We start from the raw sequence: 21146 nt of genomic DNA, 5'->3' as shown, positions 1-21146 counted from the left end.
AAATGTACCGTCTCTCCATTGCACACGCTAGCTAAGCGTGTCATTCCACGCGCTAAGCGTGTGATTCTACTCGTCAAGCTTGCGGAAAACCAAAGCGTAGGCCAGAAAGCTCCCGGCTCCCGTGAAAGAGGAGATATTTGTTGCCATAAAAGGGAAAAAAGAAGGAATATTGTTTGCCGACGTGTGGTCCTTTTTTTTTGAAACGGAGTGGTCCTTCTACTCGTGGACTCGCGACGGCGACAGCTAGTCGGCACGGCAACGCAACGCAACGGGCGCGGAGATCCGAAGAGAGCAGCAGTCTCTGAGCCTCCGGCCGGGCTGCTGGCCACTCTGGTCCCGAAGTACTGTAGGACGACGACGAAGTGAGCGTGGGCGCGGCTCCAGCACGCGACAGCGAGACATGCTTGTCGACGTGTGACCCCCTGAGCCTGCCAAGCACCTCACCTCTCACGTCTTGCTCCTAGGGAACAGGTGGCTCCTGGTCGCTCTTCCATCCGGTCTTCGTCGCCCGCCTCGGCCGTATATAAACCCTCGCTCGATCCGTCCATGGAGGATCCAGCAGCACCACAACACTGTACAGTTTGCCACAGCTCCGCCCCCTCCATTGCCAGAGCTTGATCGAGTGATCGGTCGGGCCGATCCATCGATGGGCTTCCTGGAGGCCCTGTCGGGGCTGTGCCGCTCGTGCCCGGCCCCCCTCACGCGCGGCCACCTGCAGAAGGGGCGGCAGCTGGAGACGGTGGAGATGAAGGTCCGGATCGACTGCGAGGGCTGCGTGAGCAAGATCCGCAAGACGCTGGAGGGGATGGACGGCGTCACCGGCGTCGACGTTGTCCCCAGGGAGAACAGGGTGACCGTCACCGGCTACGTCGACGCCGCCAAGGTGATGCGCCGCGTCGCGCGCAAGACCGGCAAGCGCGTCGAGCCGTGGCCCTACGTGCCCTACGACGTCGTCGCGCACCCCTACGCGCCCGGCGCCTACGACAGGAGGGCGCCCGCCGGGTACGTGCGCGACGTCATGGCCAACCCCGGCGGCGCGAATGCGTCCTTCGTGCGCGCCACGTCCACGGAGACTAGGTACACCGGGGCTTTCTCCGACGAGAACCCCAACGCGGCGTGCGCGATCATGTAGCTCGTCACTAGGTCGATCGATCTCTTCCCGTTCCGTTTGGTAACTCCTAGTAGTACCTAGGTAGTAACTGCTACGTATGTATGTATATTTGGGTTACACTTTTTCCTCGGTGGAGCTGCATGGCTTCTCCGGGTTGGTTCACGCGGCAGGCTGGGCAGGCTGGCCGTCCTGCCGTCGTTCCCGTCGCAGATGCTTCAGGCTGCCCCGCCGTCGCCGTGCTGGGGCCGGTCAAGCTCTTCGACCACTGATGAGGTACGTGGCAATAAACTCCATGACCCGGATCTAGGTCTGGTCGTTGGTTTTGTTCCCATTCTGCTCTGCTGCAAGGTTGGTCGATCTGGAATGATCTTGTGCTTCTGGGCATTGCGCCGGGAAAGATCATCGATCGACGTCCTGGTGACTCGGTGTTCGCATTTCTCCAATGTCATGTGCAGTTGCTGCTGTGTCCATGCGCCACCAATTTTTAACCTCCAGGCTCTAAGAAAGCCCTGGAGGCCACCTAAGATCAGGCCGTTGCCCAATGCCAGCAAAAGGAGAACTGATCTTGCCCGGCGAGGCCGGGTCTTTGTGATTGAATAAATTATTAGTGGATTTAGGTTCTTCCATCTTTCAGCTTCAGTTACTGTTTCCAGAATAGAGCAGTCACTTTGTAATTTCCTTTCTTTACAAGAACCGTAAGTAGTGATCTATGTAACAATTCTACACAAGCAATTTAGTGCGTAATTTTTAGGAACAATTTCTGGCCAATTCTTGGTTTGATGTATGCTTGAATGATAACCAAACCAATCAATACCATTTTTTTTGCAAAAATATACTCTGGCTCTTGCTTGGAGGATTGCCACTATTTTGGCAAGTATTATAACCAACTCTACTTCATTTTTTTTGGCAACACCAACCGACCAAAACCTTAACCGAATTTGGTAGAGTTGGCTTGGGCTCAAACCAAACCCACCATTATTGAGCTTTGTTGCTCCAAATAACATCAAAGAATTCTTGTTAGCAGTGTCTATCTGATTTAAGATTTTATTGTGGGAAGTAGATGTTTTAGTTATTAAAAACACATATTTTTCGAACCTCTAGTCCCTGTCTTAGGGACCGAACCCCCCCCCCCCCCCCCCATCGGGAGAAGGGAGGAGAAATGGAGATAGAGGGACATGAGTGGTGACCTCATGACAACCAGCGACATACTCGGAAAGGGCTAGAGATGGAACAAGAGGGGTGGGAGGTAGACCACATAAGGAGAGTGAAAGGATCGGAATGGCGACTAGAGGGGGGGGGGGTTGAATAGGCGACTAACCATCCTTAACCTCTTTACCAAATTTTATGTTCAACAAGAAAGTAGGTTGCGCAACTAGGTGGACAACCTATATGACAAGCAACACAAGAACATGTGCAAGCACAAAGTAAACATACAATAAAAGCTTGTACAAAGTAAAGGCACGAAGTAACCGAAGTGGAGTCGATGGAGACGAGGATGTGTTGCCGAAGTTCCCTTTGGGGGAGGTACATCTTCGTTGGAGAGGTGTGGAAGCACAATACTCCCCAAATGTCCCTAGGACCACCTTATTCTCCTCATGCTGGAAGCACAATGCTCCCCAAATGTCCCTAGGACCACCTTATTCTCCTCATGCCCTCGCACGATGCAAGGTGCCGCAAATCCACTAGCGGTGTCCTTGAAGGCGGCAATCAGAACCTTTACAAACAAGGTTGGGGCTCTCTCCACAACTTAATTGGTGGCTTCCAACACCACCACGAAGTTTCACCACAATGGAATGTGGCTCCAAGGTGACCTCTTCCGTCTAGGGTGCCCAAACACCCAAGAGTAACAAGATTGACAAGTGAAAGTATAGGGGAACAAAATTTCCTTTGATGGAAGTGTAGATCTAGGTCTCCTCTCCCTCAATCCCTAGCAAATCAACAAGTTTGGTTGGCTAGGAAAGGAGATCGGGTACGAACGAGCTTGGGGCAACAATGAAGGAGAGATAGAGGTGGGAGATTTCTGGGAGGTGGAAGAACCCCCTCCTTATATAGTGTCCAAACAAATCCAACCGTTATCTGCAGATTCGCACAGGGCGATACAACCGCAGGAGGTTGCGGGACAACCACCCTAGGCCTAACTCTACTCAGTGAACCCCCTCCCCACCCTCACACCCGCGTCGCTCCCGCGAGCGGACGGGGGAACCCTAGCCGCCGCCTCCTTCCCGTCCCCCCGCCCCTCCCACGCCGCCGCTTGGAGGCGCCGTCGGGCGAAGTCCAGCCGGCGTAGACATCGGTAGGGCCTCTTCTACCTCTCTTCCTGGACCCCTCCCCGGTTGGTGCGGGACGGCCGACCACCAGAGGCACTGGGCTATGGCGGGGCTCGGCGACTGCTGCGAGTGCGGCAATGGCGGCTGTGAATGCTCTGCTTCGATGGAGGTGAGGTGGCCAGATCTGGCGCGGGGGCTCGTGCAGCGGCGTGTGCATGCGGCGACCTGGTGGGCGGCGGGAGGCACGGGAAGACTTCTTCGAGGCTCCTTGGCTGGTGGTGGCGGCGGTTCCGTCTCTCCACTTGATGGGTGGGCGGCGGTTAATGGTCCGGCGGTGGTCCAAGGCAGTGGCCATGGTGGGGAGACACAGGAGGTGTCTGGTGGGGGAAGGGCTGGTCAGGACTGATAGGGGGCTAGTGGTGGCCCTCCGTCGTCAGCAGGGGTGCCGGCCATGGATTCGTTGCACTCCTCCCCTCCCCGTCTCCTAGGCCTTCTGCTGCGCGGTCTTCGGTTTGCCGTTCTTTGGGTCTGGGCGGTCGTTGACGGTTCCGTCGGTGGTTGGGGTATCAGTAAGGCCAAAGCCGGTGCCTTGGTTGGTCATGGAGTTATCGGATGGTAGGGCGGTGGCCCTGGTGGTGGGAGACACGACGTTTGTGGGCAGAGAGTGTGTCTCATGTGCGTGCGGGCGATCATGGTTACGCGGGTGGCGTGGTTGCAGGTGGTTGACGGAGCTAGGGCGTGACAAAGGGGTGTGAGCACCGGGGTACACCACCTGCCTAGTTTTAATGGGCGGCGGTGGCGGTGGCCGTTGCTGTCGTAACCCTTCCTAAAGGCACCGTCACAGTGTTCCCACTCCTTGTCTTGCTCCGGGTGAGCACCTAAACTTCAGATCGAGCGGTGGCGGCTATCCTTGGTCATTCCCTTCTTGGAGGCACCATTTTGGAGTCTTGGCTTCGCTGTTGTCCGTCTCTGATTGCGGCTAGAGCTACGTCGGTTTTTCCCCAAAGAGGAAGGGATGATGCAGCACAGCGACGGTAGGTATTTTCCTCGGTGATGAGACCAAGGTTATCGAACCAGTAGGAGAACCAAGCAACATTACGTAAACAACACCTGCACACAAAGAAGAAATACTTGCAACCCGACATGTTAAAGGTGTTGTCAATCCCTTTCAGGTAACAACGCCAGAAATTGGCAAGTGGACGGGATAAAAATATGATAGATTGGGTAAATAGATCTCGAATAAAATAAAGTGCAGCAAGGTATTTTTGGATTAATAGATCTGAATATAAAATATGCAAATAAATAAAAGGCAAATAGCAAAATAGATTTGAAAGTATATGATGAGAAAATAGACCCGGGGGCCGTAGATTTCACTAGTGGCTTCTCCCGAGAAAATAGCATATGATGGGTAAATAAATTACTGTTGGGCAATTGATTGAACTTCAAATAATCATGACGATATCCAGGCAATGATTATTATATAGGCATCATGTCCAAGATTAGTAGACCGACTCCTGCCTGCATCTACTACTATTACTCCACACATCGACCGCTATCCAGCATGCATCTAGTGTATTAAGTTCATGGAGAAACGGAGTAATGCAATAAGAACGATGACATGATGTAGACAAAATCTATTTATGTAGAAATAGACCCCATCTTGTTATCCTTAATAGCAACGATACATACGTGTCGGTTCCCCTTCTGTCACTGGGATCAAGCACCGTAAAATCAAACCCATCACAAAGCACCTCTTCCCATTGCAAGATAAATAGATCAAGTTGGCCAAACAAAACCCAAATATCAAAGAAGAAATACGAGGCTATAAGCAATCATGCATATAAGAGATCAAAAGACTCAAATAACTTTCATGGATAAAAACATAGATCTGATCATAAACTTAAAGTTCATCGGATCCCAACAAACACACCGCAAAAAAGAGTTACATCATATGGATCTCCAAGAGACCACTGTATTGAGAATCAACAGAGAGAGGGGAAGCCATCTAGCTACTAACTACGGACCCGTAGGTCTACAATGAACTATTCACGCATCATCGGAGAGGCACCAATGGGCATGATGAACCCCTCCGTGATGGTGTCTAGATTGGATCTGGTGGTTCTGGAACTTGCGGCGGCTAGAATTGATTTTCGTCCACTCCCCTAGGGTTTCTGGAATATTGGGGTATTTATAGAGCAAAGAGGTGGTGCGGGAGTCCACCGAGGTGGGCACAACCCACCTGGGCGCACCTGGGCCCCCAGGCGTGCCCTGGTGAGTTGTGCTCCCCTCGGAGCACTCCTCTGGCACTTCTTTGGCCCAACAGGTGTCTTCTGGTCCACAAAAAATCCAAAAAAAATTTCGCTGCATTTGGACTCCGTTTGGTATTGATTTCCTGTGATTCAAAAAACAAGCAAAAAACAGTAACTGGCACTGGGCACTATGTCAATAGGTTAGTACCAAAAAATGATATAAAATAACTATAAAATGATTGTAAAACATCCAAGAATGACAATATAACAACATGGAACAATCAAAAATTATAGATACGTTGGAGACGTATCAGCATCCCCAAGCTTAATTCCTGCTTGTCCTCGAGTAGGTAAATGATAAAAACAGAATTTTTGATGTGGAATGCTGCCTAACATGTTCATCACATATTCTTTTCTTTGTAGCATGGACATTTGGACTTTTATATGATTCAAAGCAATAGTCTAGTTTTGACACGAGGACTTTAATACTCAAGCATATCAACAAGCAACCATGTCTTTCAAAATATCAACACTAAAGCAAGTTATCCCTAGCCCATTATGCTCAATCATTGATCCATTCATGAAACACACTCGTATATTAGCTACACCCAATGCTCAAGTATGATCATAGTGCCCCTTAGTTGGTGCTTTATAAGAGAAGATGGAGACTCAAATAAAAATTGCATAAAGTAAAAGAAAGGCCCTTCGCGGAGGGAAGTAGGGATTTGTAGAGGTGCCAGAGCTCAAAGCGAAAAAGATAGAGATAAATTTTTTTGGGAGGCATGCTTTTCCTGTCAACGAGAACGATCTAGTAGTTCCAAATACTTTCCATGCTAGATATATCATAGGCGGTTCCCAAACAGAAAATAAAGTTTATTCCTTTTTCACCATACTTTGACTTTCCATGGCTAGCCGTATCCACGGGTGCCTTCCATACCAACACTTTCCAATGAATTTATTATTTGACAACATAAAGTAAATTCATTTTTCATTTCGGGACTGGGCATCCCTAATACCTTTGTCATACTCTCGTGCAATGACAAGTGAATAAACACTCATCGTGAGAATAACACATCTAGCATGGAAATATATTAGCCACCCCCTACAGTTTCATGAGCGGTATGAGCACACAAAAGAGAAGTTTATTTTGAAATTTAAAGATGGCACATACAAATTTGCTTAGAACGACAAAAGAATACCGCATATAGGTAGGTATGGTGGACTCACGTGGCAAAACTGGTTTAAAGGATTTTGGATGCACTAGTAGAGATCATACTTAGTGCAAAATGAAGGCTAGCAAAAGATTGAGAAGCGACCAACCAAGAAACGAAAAATCTCATAAGCGAGCATTAAGCATAACTAACACCGAATAATGCACCACAAGTAGGATGTAATTTCATTGCATAACTATTGACTTTCGTGCTTGCATAGCGAATCACAAACCTTAACACCAATATTCTTACTAAAGCATAATTACTCATCAACATGACTCACATATCATTATCATCATATCTCAACACTATTACAAAGAATCAAGTTTATTTTGTCCAATTATCTTCATGAAAGTTTTTATTATATCCTCCTTGGATATCTATCACTTTGGGACTAGTTTCATATGTTGCTTTTTTAATAGCTCAAAAAAAATATAAGTGAAGATCATGAGCATCATATTTCTTTCTCTCAAATTAATTTAAGTGAAGCAAGAGAGAAATTTCTTAAAAAAATTACTAACTCTCAAATAGATCTAAGTGAAGCATGAGAGCATTTCTTCAAAAATAATAAAGCACACCGTGCTTAAAAAGATATAAGTGAAGCACTAGAGCAATTCCATAGCTCATAAAGATTTAAGTGAAGCATAGAGAGCAATTCTAACAAGTCATAGCATAATTTTAACTCTCTCAAATAGGTGTGTCCAACAAGGATTCATGACTCAAAATGAAAAGCAAAACAAGCAAAGACTCATATCATACAAGACGCTCCAAGCAAAACTCATAATATGTGACGAATAAAAATATAGCTCCAAGTAAAATACCGATGGTTGTTAGAAGAAAGAGGGGATGCCACTCGGGGGCACCCCCAAGCTTAGTTGCTTGATACTTCTTTGAATATTATCTTGGGGTGCCATGGGCATCCCCAAGCTTAGCCTTTTGCTAATCCTTATTCCTTCATCCATCATAAAATCACCCAAAATTTGAAAACTTCAATCCACAAAACTCAACAAAACCTACGTGAGATCCGTTAGTATAAGAAAGCAAATCACTACTATAAGTACTGTTGAAAACCCATCCATATTTTATTTTTTCATTATATCTACTGCATTCCAACTTTTCTATAGCAAAAACTCTTCAAAGAAAACCATAGAATCATCAAAACAAACACACAACGCAAAGAAAACAGAATCTGTCAAAAACAGAACAGTCTGTAGCAATCTGGATATTTTGAATACTTCTATAACTCCAAAAATTCTAAAAAATTAGGACAACGTATACAATTTGTATATCAATCTTGTGTAAAAAATTTCAGAATTTTATCATGCTTCTGTGATTTTTAACAATTCTGTGACCGGCGCACAAAGTTTCTGTTTTCAACAAGATCAAATCAACTATCACCCAACATGATCCCAAAGGTTTTGCTTGGCACAAACACTAATTAAAACACAAAAAACACGATCATAACAGTAGCATAATTGTGCAAACACTCAAGAACAGAAAGAAAAAGACATAAATATATTTTATTCATTGGGGTGCCTCCCAACAAGCGCTGTCGTTTTATGCCCCTAGCTAGGCATAATGCAAAGGATCTAAGTGTTGTCATCTTTCTCCTTGATTTTCTTAGAGGTGTTTTTGTCAGGGGGTTTTGTAAACACAACATAAAATATATTATCCATGGAAACCTTAGCACTATCAGGTTGCTTATCATCATAACCCCTTTGATTTCCGGCCACAATCCAAGAATAATGTTGATTAACATCATTGAAAACTTGTTGGATTATATCTAAAATAGGGACTTCCTTTTTAAGATTGTCATCGAAAATTTGATTATCCCCAAGCAAATGTATTAACGCATAATCACTATTATAAAGAATTTCATCTATCACGGGTTTTTCGCGATTCGTACCATAAAAATCAAAGATTTCCCTTGCTTCCTGTATTATATAGTCAAATTCATTCATAAAAACAGGAGTGGCCAACTTTTTATCCTTGGAATTCTTTATAACTGGTAGCTCAAAAAACAACCTTTGCAAAGTAGAATGAGTGCGGATAAATTTATATTCAAGTTTCAGAACTAGTGCTGAAATAGCTTCCGCATAAGATTTAGTCCTCTGAAGTATAGGAACATCATCAAGACTTAAATTTCCAACACAATTGAAAAATTCTTGGATATGTTCTTTTCCTATAACATTCCCTTGCCTCAAAATAAAAGTTTTAGCATCCAGATTGCCAGAACGTCCAATTTTAGGAGTTAGGCCATCATTTGTTTCTGCCATACCAAAGTCACTCATGATTGCAAGCAAAAAGATAGATCTGACAAGAAAACGGTGAACGAAAAAGAGGGCAAATAAAACAGAAATTTTTTGTGAAGTGGGGGAGAGGAAAACAAGAGGCAAATGGCAAATAATGTAAATTACAACGAGATTATATTTGTGATTAGGAACCTGGTAGATGTTGATGATGTCTCCCCGGCAACGGCGCCAGAAATTCCTTTTGATTGCGGCTAGAGCTACGTCAGTTTTTCCCCAAAAAGGAAGGGATGATGCAGCATAGCGACGGTAGGTATTTCCCTCAGTGGTGAGACCAAGGTTATCGAACCAGTAGGAGAACCAAGCAACACTACGTAAACATCACCTGCACACAAAGAACAAATACTTGCAACCCGACGTGTTAAAGGGGTTGTCAATCCCTTTTGGGTAACGGCGCCAGAAATTGGCAAGTGGACGCGGTAAAAATATGATAGATTGGATAAATATATCTCGAGTAAAATAAAGTGCAGCAAGGTATTTTTGTACTTTTGGATTAATAGATCTGTATATAAAAGATGCAAATAAATAAAAAGGTAAATAGCAAAATAGATCTGAAAGTATATGATGAGAAAATAGACCCCGGGGCCGTAGATTTCACTAGTGGCTTCTCTCGAGAAAATAGCATACAGTGGGTAAACAAATTACTGTTAGGCAATTGATTGAACTTCAAATAATCATGACGATATCCAGGCAATGATCATTATATAGGCATCATGTCCATGATTAGTAGACAGACTCCTGCCTGCATCTACTACTATTACTCCACACATCGACCGCTATCCAGCATGCATCTAGTGTATTAAGTTCATGGAGAAACGGAGTAATGCAATAAGAATGATGGCATGATGTAGACAAGATCTATTTATGTAGAAATAGACCCCATCTTATTATCCTTAATAGCAACGATACATACGTGTCGGTTCCCCTTCTGTCACTGGGATCAAGCACCGTAAGATCGAACCCATCACAAAGCACCTCTTCCCATTGCAATATAAATAGATCAAGTTGGCCAAACAAAACCCAAATATCGTAGAAGAAATACAAGCTATAAGCAATCATGCATATAAGAGATCAAAAGACTCAAATAACTTTCATGGATAAAAACATAGATCTGGTCATAAACTCAAAGTTCATCGGATCCCAATCAACGCACCGCAAAAAAGAGTTACATCATATGGATCTCCAAGAGACCATTGTATTGAGAATCAAAAGAGAGAGAGAGAGAGATGAAGCCATCTAGCTACTAATTACGGACCCATAGGTCTACAATGAACTACTCATGCATCATCGGAGATGCACCAATGGGCATGATGAACCCCTCCGTGATGGTGTCCAGATTAGATTTGGTGGTTCTGGAACTTGCGGCGGCTGGAATTATTTTTTGTCGACTCCCCTAGGGTTTCTGGAATATTGGGGTATTTATAGAGCAAAGACACGGTGCGAAAGGCCACTAAGGTGGGCACAACCCACTTGGGTTGTGCTCTCCTCGGAGCACCCCTCTGGTACTTCTTTGGCCCAACAGGTGTCTTCTAGTCCAGAAAAAATCCATAAAAAGTTTCGCTGCTTTTGGACTCCGTTTGGTATTGATTTCCTGTGATGTAAAAAATAAGCAAAAAACAACTGGCACTGGGCACTATGTCAATAGGTTAGTACCAAAAAATGATATAAAATGACTATAAAATGATTGTAAAATATCCAAGAATGATAATATAACAGCATGGAACAATCAAAAATTATAGATACGTTGGAGACGTATCAGTCTCACCTCTCTGTTGTGGATGCTCATGTTGGAGGTCTCTGCTGGCTATAAGCGGTCTTTCTCCTCGTCATCTTTAGTTTGCTTGGTAGTCCATGGGGTGGTGTGTCGGTGCCCGGCACCGTTGTATCTTGCCTTGGGTGTGTGGTGTGTGTTTGTATTGGCTTTAGTTGTAATCGTTGATGTTCGCTTTATAATATAAAGCGGGGAAAACCCTTTTTCGTCTAGGCCTAACTCTGCTCACACAGAACAACAGCTGTACAACCGCTGGGTGGCCCGATTATACTTGTTTAAATTAATCGGAAAATTAGTGGATAGGCTTAATTAGCTATAAGCTAGATTTAATTATATACAATAATAGGGATTGATTTGCTAAAAGCTACTACTCATCATCAAAGATGATGATGGGCCTCTTCCCCTAAGAAGAGCATGTGCCCTTCTCATGGTCAATAGAGAAGATGATGAGCTCTGTCTCAACGGGCGAGGATTCAAAGGGCACGACGGCGTAGACGATGCTACGAGTGGTCTCAATGGCGGAGTAACTTGCATTGAGCTGCCATAGCCGACCCGGGCCATCAAGGAACATGCATCTCCTCTCTACAAGCGCACTATCGAAGAAATCGACCTCGCGTGAAACCCACTCCAAATGTTCAATAGCACGTTGCAAGATGTCGTCGTCGATGAGCCCAATGTTGTAGCTAGCCCAAGAAAGATGTAAATATGCAAGACCACTTCTGTTGTATGCTTTCAACCACACTAAGTATTCCTCGTGTGTGTTGGCCTTGATGATGAGGTGGTCTTCAAGGATATTTGGGTCGGCACGCATGGAGGCGACCATGGACTCATCCACAAGTGCAGCCGCAGTTTGCCTCTGGAAGCCATATGCTCCTCAGCTCCCGAAGGCAGCAGCGACACTTTGGGGGAGGGGATGGGGATTCTATGGCTAGATGGTGTTTTGCAGGTGACACTAACACAAATCTGGCTAGCAGCGGATTGGAGGGGGGAAGGGTGTGGATCTTGAGGAAGGAAGGGGGATTACGTCAGTCGACCGAGTAGAAGTGGGAAGCAAAGATCGATGGGCGAGAATCGGAGGATGGGGTTTGAATTTTGGAGGCGGGGGCAGTGGAGGGAGGGGAATGGTATTCCAGGGGGAAAACGAGGGAAATGGCGTTGCTGATTGATACGTCTCCAATGTATCTATAAATTTTGATTGTTCCATGTTGTTATATTATCAATCTTGGATGTTTTATATTCATTTTATAACAACTTTATATCATTTTTTTGGGACTAACATATTGACATAGTACCCAGTGCCAGTTGATGTCTTTTGCTTGTTTTTTTACTTCGCAGAATATCCCTACCAAACGGAGTCCAAACGCAGCGAAACTTTTTGCAGATTTTTTTGGACTAGAAGATAACTTGGGAGCCAAGGAAGCACCTGGGGGAGGCCCGTGGGGCCCACAAGACACCATGGCATGCCATGGCACACCCTGATGGGTTATGGGGCCCACGGGGGTCTCCTCCACCGCCTCTCATTTCTATAAATACCCAAATATTACAGAAACCCTAGGGGAGTCGACGAAACACAATTCCAGCCGCCACAAGTTCCAGAACCACGAGATCCATCTAGAGCCCTATTCCGGCACTCCGCCGGTGGGGAACACGATCACGGAGGGGTTCATCATCCTCATTGGTGCCTCTCCGATGATGCGTGAGTAGTTCACCATAGACCTACGGGTCCGCAGGCAGTAGCTAGATGGCTTCTTCTCTCTGTTTGATTCTCAATACAATGGTCTCTTGGAGATCTATTTGATGTAATGACTTTTGCGGTGTGTTTGTTGGGATCTGATGAAGTTCGAGTTTATGATCATATCTATATCCATGAATATTATTTGAGTCTTCTTTGATCGCTTATATGCATGATTATTTATAGCCTCGTATTTCTTCTCCGAATCTTTGGTTTAGTTAGTCCAACTAGATTGATTTTTCTTGCAATGGGGAGAGGTGCTTTGTGATGGGTTTGATCTTGCGGTGTCTGCTACTTCTTGAGCTTGTGTAGGTTTTTCCCTTGAAGAGGATAGTGATGCAGCAAAGTAGAGATAAGTACTTCCCTCAGTTAGAGAACCAGGGTATCAATCCAGTAGGAGATGAAGGAAATATGCCCTAGAGGCAATAATAAAGTTACTATTTATTTCCTTATTTCATGATAAATTTTTATTTTTCATACTAGAATTGTATTAACCGGAAACTTAGTACATGTGTGAATACATAGACAAAACATAAGTGTCCCTAGTATGCCTCTACTTGACTAGCTCATCTATCAAAGATGGTTATGTTTCCTAACCATAGACATGTGTTGTCATTTGAAGAAAGGGATCACATCATTAGGAGAATGATGTGATGGACAAGACCCATTCGTTAGCTTAGCATTATGATCGTTACAGTTTCATTGCTACTGCTTTCTTCATGACATATACATGTTCCTCAGACTATGAGATTATGCAACTCCCGAATATCGGAGGAAAACTTTGTGTGCTATCAAACGTCACAACATAAATGGGTGATTATAAAGATGCTCTACAGGTGTCTCTGAAGATATTTGTTGGGTAGGCATAGATCGAGATTAGGATTTGTCACTCCGTGTTTCAGAAAGGTATCTCTGGGCCCTCTCGGTAATGCTCATCACTATAAGCCTTGCAAGCAATGTGACTAATGAGTTAGTTGCGGGGTGAAGTATTACGGAACGAGTAAAGAGACTTGCCAGTAACGAGATTGAAGTAGGTATGATGATACCGACGATCGAATCTCGGGCAAGTAACATACCGATGACAAAGGGAACAACGTATGTTGTTATGCGGTTTGACCCATAAAGATCTTCGTAGAATATGTAGGAACCAATATGAGCATCGAGGTTCTGCTATTGGTTATTGGCCGGAGATGTGTCTTGGTCATGTCTACATAGTTCTCGAACCCGTAGGGTCCGCACGCTTAACGTTCGATGACAATTTGTATTATGAGTTATGTGTTTTGATGACCGAAGTTTCTTCGGAGTCCCGGATGAGATCACGGACGTGAAGAGGAGTCTCGAAATGGTCGAGACATAAAGATTGATATATTGGACCATGTTATTCGGACACTGGAAGTGTTCCGGATACTTTCGGGTAAAAACGGAGTGCTAGAGGGGTTACCGAAACCCCCCGGGGAAGCAATGGGCCATCATGGGCCATAGGGGAGAGAGAGGAAAGCCCACATAGGGGAGGCGCCCCCCCATGGGGAGTCCGAATAGGACTAGGGGAGGGGCGCGGCCCCCCTTTCCCTCTCCCTCTCCCTCTCCCTTCCTGCCCCCTTCCACCAAGTGGAATCCTACTAAGACTTGGAGTCCTAGTAGGACTCCCTCTCCTTGGGCGCGCCCCTAGGGCCGGCCGGCCTCCCCCTCCCTCCTTTATATATGGGGGCAAGGGGGCACCCTAGAACACACAAGTTGATCTTTTAGCCGTGTGCGGTGCCCCCCTCCACAGTTACACACCTTGATCATATCGCCATAGTGCTTAGGCGAAGCCCTGCGCCGGTAACATCATCATCACCGTCGCCAGGCCGTCGTGCTGACAGAACTCACCCTCGTCCTCAACTAGATCAAGAGCACGAGGGACGTCATCGAGCTGAATGTGTGCTGAACGTGGAGGTGCCGTACGTTCGGTACTTGGATCGGTTGGATCGCGAAGAAGTTCGACTACATCAACCACGTTACTAAACGCTTCCGCTTTCGATCTACAAGGGTACGTAGACACACTCTCCCCTCACGTTGCTATGCATCTCCTAGATAGATCTTGCGTGATCCTAGGAATTTTTTTGAAATTACTACGTTCCCCAACAGGAGACAACAAATCACCAATACCTGCACAAACAATCAAACACTTGCACCCAACGCAATAATGGGGTTGTCAATCCCTTCACGGTCTGTAGCGAACCGACCTCGGATGGTCAAGTCTCTGTGTTCAGTGTCATCCCTGGATCGGTAATGCTGACACACACAGTACTCGAAGGATATTTAACAGAGTAGCAATCACACACTTATTGCATCGAATGTCTCCAAAAGAGACCTTAATACAATAAATATGGCTTAAGGCCATCTAAATACGATAACAGCGGAAGGCTTGGAAGATAAAGTGAGTCTATCAATTCCAACGGCATAGGTGAGTGCATGACAAACGACCTATAGCTCCTTACTCGTCGTCTGGAAAGTCTGCAACATGATATGTTACAGCCCGAAAAACAGGTCAGCACATGGAATATGCTCGCAATATAACACAGTAGAGCAATGATCAAATAAATGCAATCCCTACATGCATATATGGCTGGTGGAGGCTCTATGGTTATCGAAAAAGCCAATTTTTTCCTACAATAAAGGAATAAATTTTATTTAACTATCATGGTGGTTGAAACATCATTGAGAAGGTTCCTCCAACTCAATCCCAATTAAAATAGTGATTATCAACCCAACAAAATTAATTTAGAGTGATGAGATCAAATCAATAATCCAAGTATCAGATACTCAAGATGTCCATAACCGGGGACACGGCTAACCATGATTAGTTTATACACTCTACAGAGGTTTGCACACTTTTCCCCACAAAACTCGATCTCCTCCGTTGAATTTCCCGCACTACATGGTGTTTGAGAAACGGATGACCGAGACACAGTCTTTCAGAAGCATTAGCTCTAACCCCGGGTAGACAGTACCAACCTACATCCCCTACATCTTCTAGCCTACCACTGGAAGAGGTCATGCAACGTACTCAACTATGCTAGAGCCCATAATAGCTTATGGCTGCACACGGAAGTTTCTAGCATGAAAAATCTTATGATCCCTTTGAGCCTGGGTGGCGGACCGTAGGATGATCACACGGGCCCTCCGGGATATCCTAGGACAACACTGGATTCTCCAGGTGCCCACAAGCAATCCACCCAGATGTGTATTAAAGTTGCCACCTTAAGTTGAACCATTAATTACAACTCACATCTGTCAAGAATTCACTCAAACCCAATCCACGTCTATGAGCATAGCATGGCAATATAAGCATAACGTGTAAGTAACTCCCAGGGGTTTGATAATAAATAGGGCAATAGGTTCTACCTCATCATCTACTTCCCAAATACCCACAAGTTAATCACATCCTAATCATGCAGTGTTTGAGGATTGTAACTAATGCATAAAAACTGGGTATGAAAGGGTATGATCAATGTGTTACTTGCCTTGCTGACGATCTGCAAATCCTAGAGACTCGTAGTAGCACACTTCGCACTCTGGGAATTCTATCACAAACAAACAATAGCATACATAAGAAATGAAGCAAAGATGCACGAGTAAACCTCAAATAAGAAGATCTAACCAGAAAGTTCAACTGAAGAACCCCGGTTTGCAAAAAGAATCAAATCAAACGGAGCAACGAAACTCAAACTACGAAAGAAACAAGATCCGATTACTAATCTGCACTAAAGTCAAATTTTATAGTACCAAAATCTTGTTCAAGTTGGTTAAACAGAAAGAAGGCTTCGAGACAAAGATCTAGGCGCTTGTTTCACCCGATTTGGACAAACGAGCGAAAAGTTATACTAGATCGAAGAGTAGGGCAGAAATCTCGATCGGAAATAATCGCGGGAATACCCTAGAAAAAAGGAAAACTGACGAACATGCTAACGAACGAATGTTCGCTATCTGCGGCTAACAGACGAACAATGTTCGTTAAAACGAGCGTACGGACGAACGTCCGCAATATAACTAAACCGAGAAAAAAACAGAACCGATCTATAAAAAAAACTAGATCTAGGGTTAAAAAAACCGAACGGTTTTTCTGAGAAAACCGACGAACGGCGGCGGCGGCTACCTCCGGCGAGGTCGGCGGCGGCTCCGGTGGGGCGGCGGCAGTGCGGGATGGCGGCGCGGGGCGGCGGCTTCGGCGGGGCGGCAACGTCGGCGCGAGGCGGCGGCGGCTTGGGCTGTCGGGCCTCGGGGGCGCGGCTTATAAAGCCTGGCCGGCTGGAGTCCGGGTCGAATACGGCCCGGTAGGTCGGTGCTCTTTTTTTAAAATCCTGACGCGGAAAAACAAATAAAAGAAATACTAAACGGACTCCAAAAATCCTGAACTAAATTTTCACGGTCCTCTAATAATATTCCAGACAAAGTGAACATTTATTTGGGCCTCTAATGCAATTTTGAAAAACGCATATTTTTCCTAATTCAAATAAAATTGCGATAAAATCCAAATAAAATTTATTTATTTGATTTTAATATTTTCCTCCAATATTCCTTTATTTTTGAGAAGTCATATTATCTCCTCTCATATATTTTTAATACGAAATATTTTTGGAGAGAAAAATTAATTAAAACCAAAGTGATCCCTGTTTCAATATTTGATAAAATTCAAATATGAAGAACATGAAATCCCCAACTCTCTACGTGGGTCCTTGAGTTGCTTAGGATTTCGAGGATCGCAAAAAGAAAATGCAATAAAATATGATATGCATGAATGACCTATGTATAACATTCCAAATTGAAAATTTGGGATGTTACAAACCTACCCCCCTTAAGATGAATCTCGTTCTCGAGATTCGGGTTGGCTGGAAAATAGGTGTGGGTGGTCTTTGCGTAGATCATCCTCTCGTTCCCAGGTGGCTTCATCCTTAGTATGGTGGCTCCACTGAACTTTGCAAAATTTGATAACCTTATTGCGTGTAACTCGGCTGGCAAATTCGAAAATCTTGACGGGTTTCTCCTCATATGTCAAATCGCTATCCAAGTGAATTGCTTCCAGGGGCACTGTATCTCTCAGAGGAATATCGGCAATCTCTGCATGGCACTTATTCAACTAGGAAACGTGAAACACATCATGAACTCCTGACAGTCCTTCGGGTAACTCCAATTTGTAGGCAACCTGCGATGGTCAACTCCCTTCCAATCCTGCGTAGCCAGTCATCCGCAACTATTGGCTCGGTGTCACTGGAAAACACCGGCGGCTGCAACCTCAGAAACCGGGCTAAGTTGTCAACTGGAGGCGGGTTGTTGTTGCCTTGGTTCTAGACTAATTGCTGTATCAGGGTATTCTGCTGCTGGATCAACTGGGTGATCTCAGGTGGGAAGACAAATCCGGTGTCACGTCTCGGAGGCATCTAATGGGTTTAGAGGGGAGAGATTAGAATAGAATTGAGGTCTAGTGAGAAAGCACTACCCATATGCACATGAGACAAATACAATCATATCACACCAATCAATTCAAGCAAGGGCATACAATCGATCTAGAACTATCGTTACAAAAGTGCTCGGACTACTACTATATACAGGGGGAATACTACTAATCATATGGTGGTCATCTAGAAATTTTGATCGGTGGAAGACTCCATGATATCCGCTCCAGCTTCGTCTTCATAATCATCATCACTGCCATCAGGGTCGGAGTTGATGTCGTCGATGATGATTTAGTCTCCAGAACGAATTTCCTTAGGTTCATCGTCTTCTCCTCCTGGCGCGGGGTCTCCCATGAAAACTCCTAGCTTCCTTCTCAGGTCGTCATTCTTCTCCACGAGTATCGTCATTTCCTCTTCATATCCATCGCGTGTAGACTTGAGTTCCTCCCCTAGCTCCGAGATCCTTGTCATTGCCTTCTTTAAATCTATCATGCTTGCACACATCTGGTTCTCCTGGCGTCGAATGTGCTGGTTTAACTCCTGGATGAAAGCTGCTATGGACCTGTCCCTCCTGGTGCTGACTATCTCCCAATTGCTCATCTCGGCGCCCACATATTTGGTAGATGGTGTCCTTCAGCTCCTGTTTGTAGACTTCTCCAATTCGTCCCATAGCAATGTGGGCAGCCATGCTCTTGCCTAGACTCCAGGTGGGTGCATCAAAGGAAAACTCTATGGGCTCCGTAACTGGCGTGAATGTCCTTCCTGGAACTTGAACTCGAATCATCCAGTGCTCCTCTTCTGGTAAAGTGGCGGTGTAGGTCCCAGTGAAGCTTGGTATTCCGATGTTCAGGTACCTAGTGACTTCCTTCAAGTGTCGTCCAAAGGGTGTGTCTTCATCCGGTTGTGCAAACTTGTTCCTCGAGTCCGCCATCCTAAAGAGTAGAAAATGGAGAGGAGTCAGAAATGAGTAGAGAAGAGTGACCTAAGGCTTTTCTTAGTGGTCGTGTCCTATATTCAGCGTGTGCTCTGATACCATCTCGTAGCGACCCGACCTTGGACGGTCAAGTCTCTGTGTTCAGTGTCATCCCTGGATTGGTAATGCTGACACACACAGTACTCGAAGGATTTATAACAGAGTAGCAATCACACACTTATTACATCGAATGTCTCTAAAAGAGATCCTAATACAATAAATATGGCTTAAGGCCATCTAAATACGATAACAGCGGAAGGCTTGGAAGATAAAGTGAGTCCATCAACTCCAACGGCATAGCTGAGTGCATGACAAACGACCTATGGCTCCTTACTCGTCATCTGAAAAGTCTGCAACATGATATGTTGCAGCCCGAAAAACGGGTCAGCACATGGAATATGCTGGCAATATAACACAGTAGAGCAATGATCAAATAAATGCTATCACTACACGCATATATGGCTAGTGGAGGCTCTATGGTTATATGGTTTTGCGAAAAAGCCAATTTTTTCCTACAACAAAGGAATAAATTTTATTTAACTATCATGGTGGTTGAAACATCATTGAGAAGGTTCCTCCAACTCAATCCCAATTAAAATAGTGATTGTCAACCCAACAAAATTAATTTAGAGTGATGAGATCAAATCAATAATTCAAGTACCAGATACTCAAGATGTCCATAACCGGGGACACGGCTAACCATGATTAGTTTATACACTCTGCAGAGGTTTGCGCACTTTTCCCCACAAGACTCGGTCTCCTCCGTTGAATTTCCCGCACTACATGGTGTTTGAGAAACGGATGACCGAGACACAGTCTTCCAGAAGCATTAGCTCTAACCCCGGGTAGACAGTACCAACCTACATCCCCTACATCTGCTAGCCTACCACTGGAAGAGGTCATGCAACGTACTCAACTATGCTAGAGCCCATAATAGCTTGTGGCTGCACACGGAAGTTTCTAGCATGAAAAATCTTATGATCCCTTTGAGCTTGGGTGGCGGACCGTAGGATGATCACACGGCTCCTCCGGGATATCCTAGGACAACACTGGATTCTCCAGGTGCCCACAAGCAATCCACCCAGATGTGTATTAAAGTTGCCACCTTAAGTTGAACCATTAATTACAACTCACATCTGTCATGAATTCACTCAACCCCAATCCACGTCTACGAGCATAGCATGGCAATATAAGCATAACATGTAAGTAACTCCCAGGGGTTTGATAATAAACAGGGCAATAGGTTGTACCTCATCATCTACTTCCCAAATACCCACAAGTTAATCACATCCTAATCATGCAGTGTTTGAGGATTGTAACTAATGCATAAAAACTGGGTATGAAAGGGTATGATCAATGTGTTACTTGCCTTGCTGACGATCTGCAAATCCTAGAGACTCGTAGTAGCACGCTTCGCACTCTGGGAATTCTATCACAAACAAACAATAGCATACATAAGAAATCAAGCAAAGATGCACGGGTAAACCTCAAATAAGAAGATCTAACCAGAAAGTTCAACCGAAGAACTCAGGTTTGTAAAAAGAATCAAATCAAACGGAGCAACGAAACTCAAACTACGAAAGAAACAAGATCCAATTACTAATCTGGACTAAAGTCACATTTTACAGTACCAAAATCTTGTTCAAGTTGGTTAAACAGAAAGAAGGCTTCGAGACGAAGATCTAGGCGCTTGTTTCACCCGATTTGGAAAAACGAGCGAAAAGTTATACTAGATCGAAGATTAGGGCAGAAATCGCGATCAGAAATAATCGCGGAAAAACCCTGGAAAAAGGAAAGCTGATGAATAGGCTAATGAACGAACGTTCGCTGTCTGCGGCTAACGGACGAACAGCGTTCGTTAAAAGGAACGTACGGACGAACGTCCGCAATATAACTAAACCGAGAAAAAAATGAACCGATCTATAAAAAAAACAAGATGTAGGGTTTTTTTTAAAACAAACGGTTTTTCTGAGAAAACCGACGAACGGCGGCGGCGGCTACCTTCAGCGAGGTTGGCGGCGGCGGCGGGACGGCAGGGCAGCGGCGCGGCGCCAGGTGCTAGGCGGCGGCTTGGGCTGTCAGGCCTCG

At 45.0% G+C, this 21146-nt stretch overlaps 1 protein-coding gene across 1 annotated transcript; it reads left to right on the top strand.

The window, feature by feature from the left end:
• The first annotated feature begins 510 nt into the window (after positions 1–510).
• Positions 511–1894, top strand: LOC123170531 (heavy metal-associated isoprenylated plant protein 26-like). The gene has a single exon (XM_044588391.1). The coding sequence runs from the start codon at positions 647–649 to the stop codon at positions 1130–1132; it is 486 nt and encodes a 161-aa protein (XP_044444326.1). The 5' UTR covers positions 511–646; the 3' UTR covers positions 1133–1894.
• Positions 1895–21146: the final 19252 nt, after the last annotated feature.

This window comes from Triticum aestivum, chromosome 7D (genome assembly GCF_018294505.1).
Source record: "Triticum aestivum cultivar Chinese Spring chromosome 7D, IWGSC CS RefSeq v2.1, whole genome shotgun sequence".
In the NCBI taxonomy this organism is placed as follows: domain Eukaryota; kingdom Viridiplantae; phylum Streptophyta; class Magnoliopsida; order Poales; family Poaceae; genus Triticum; species Triticum aestivum.
This window is presented reverse-complemented; position numbering and strand designations above follow the sequence as displayed.

Bases quoted from the DNA above. Each gene is read 5' to 3' on its own strand.
- LOC123170531 (XM_044588391.1), top strand. From the start codon at position 647: ATGGGCTTCCTGGAGGCCCTGTCGGGGCTGTGCCGCTCGTGCCCGGCC.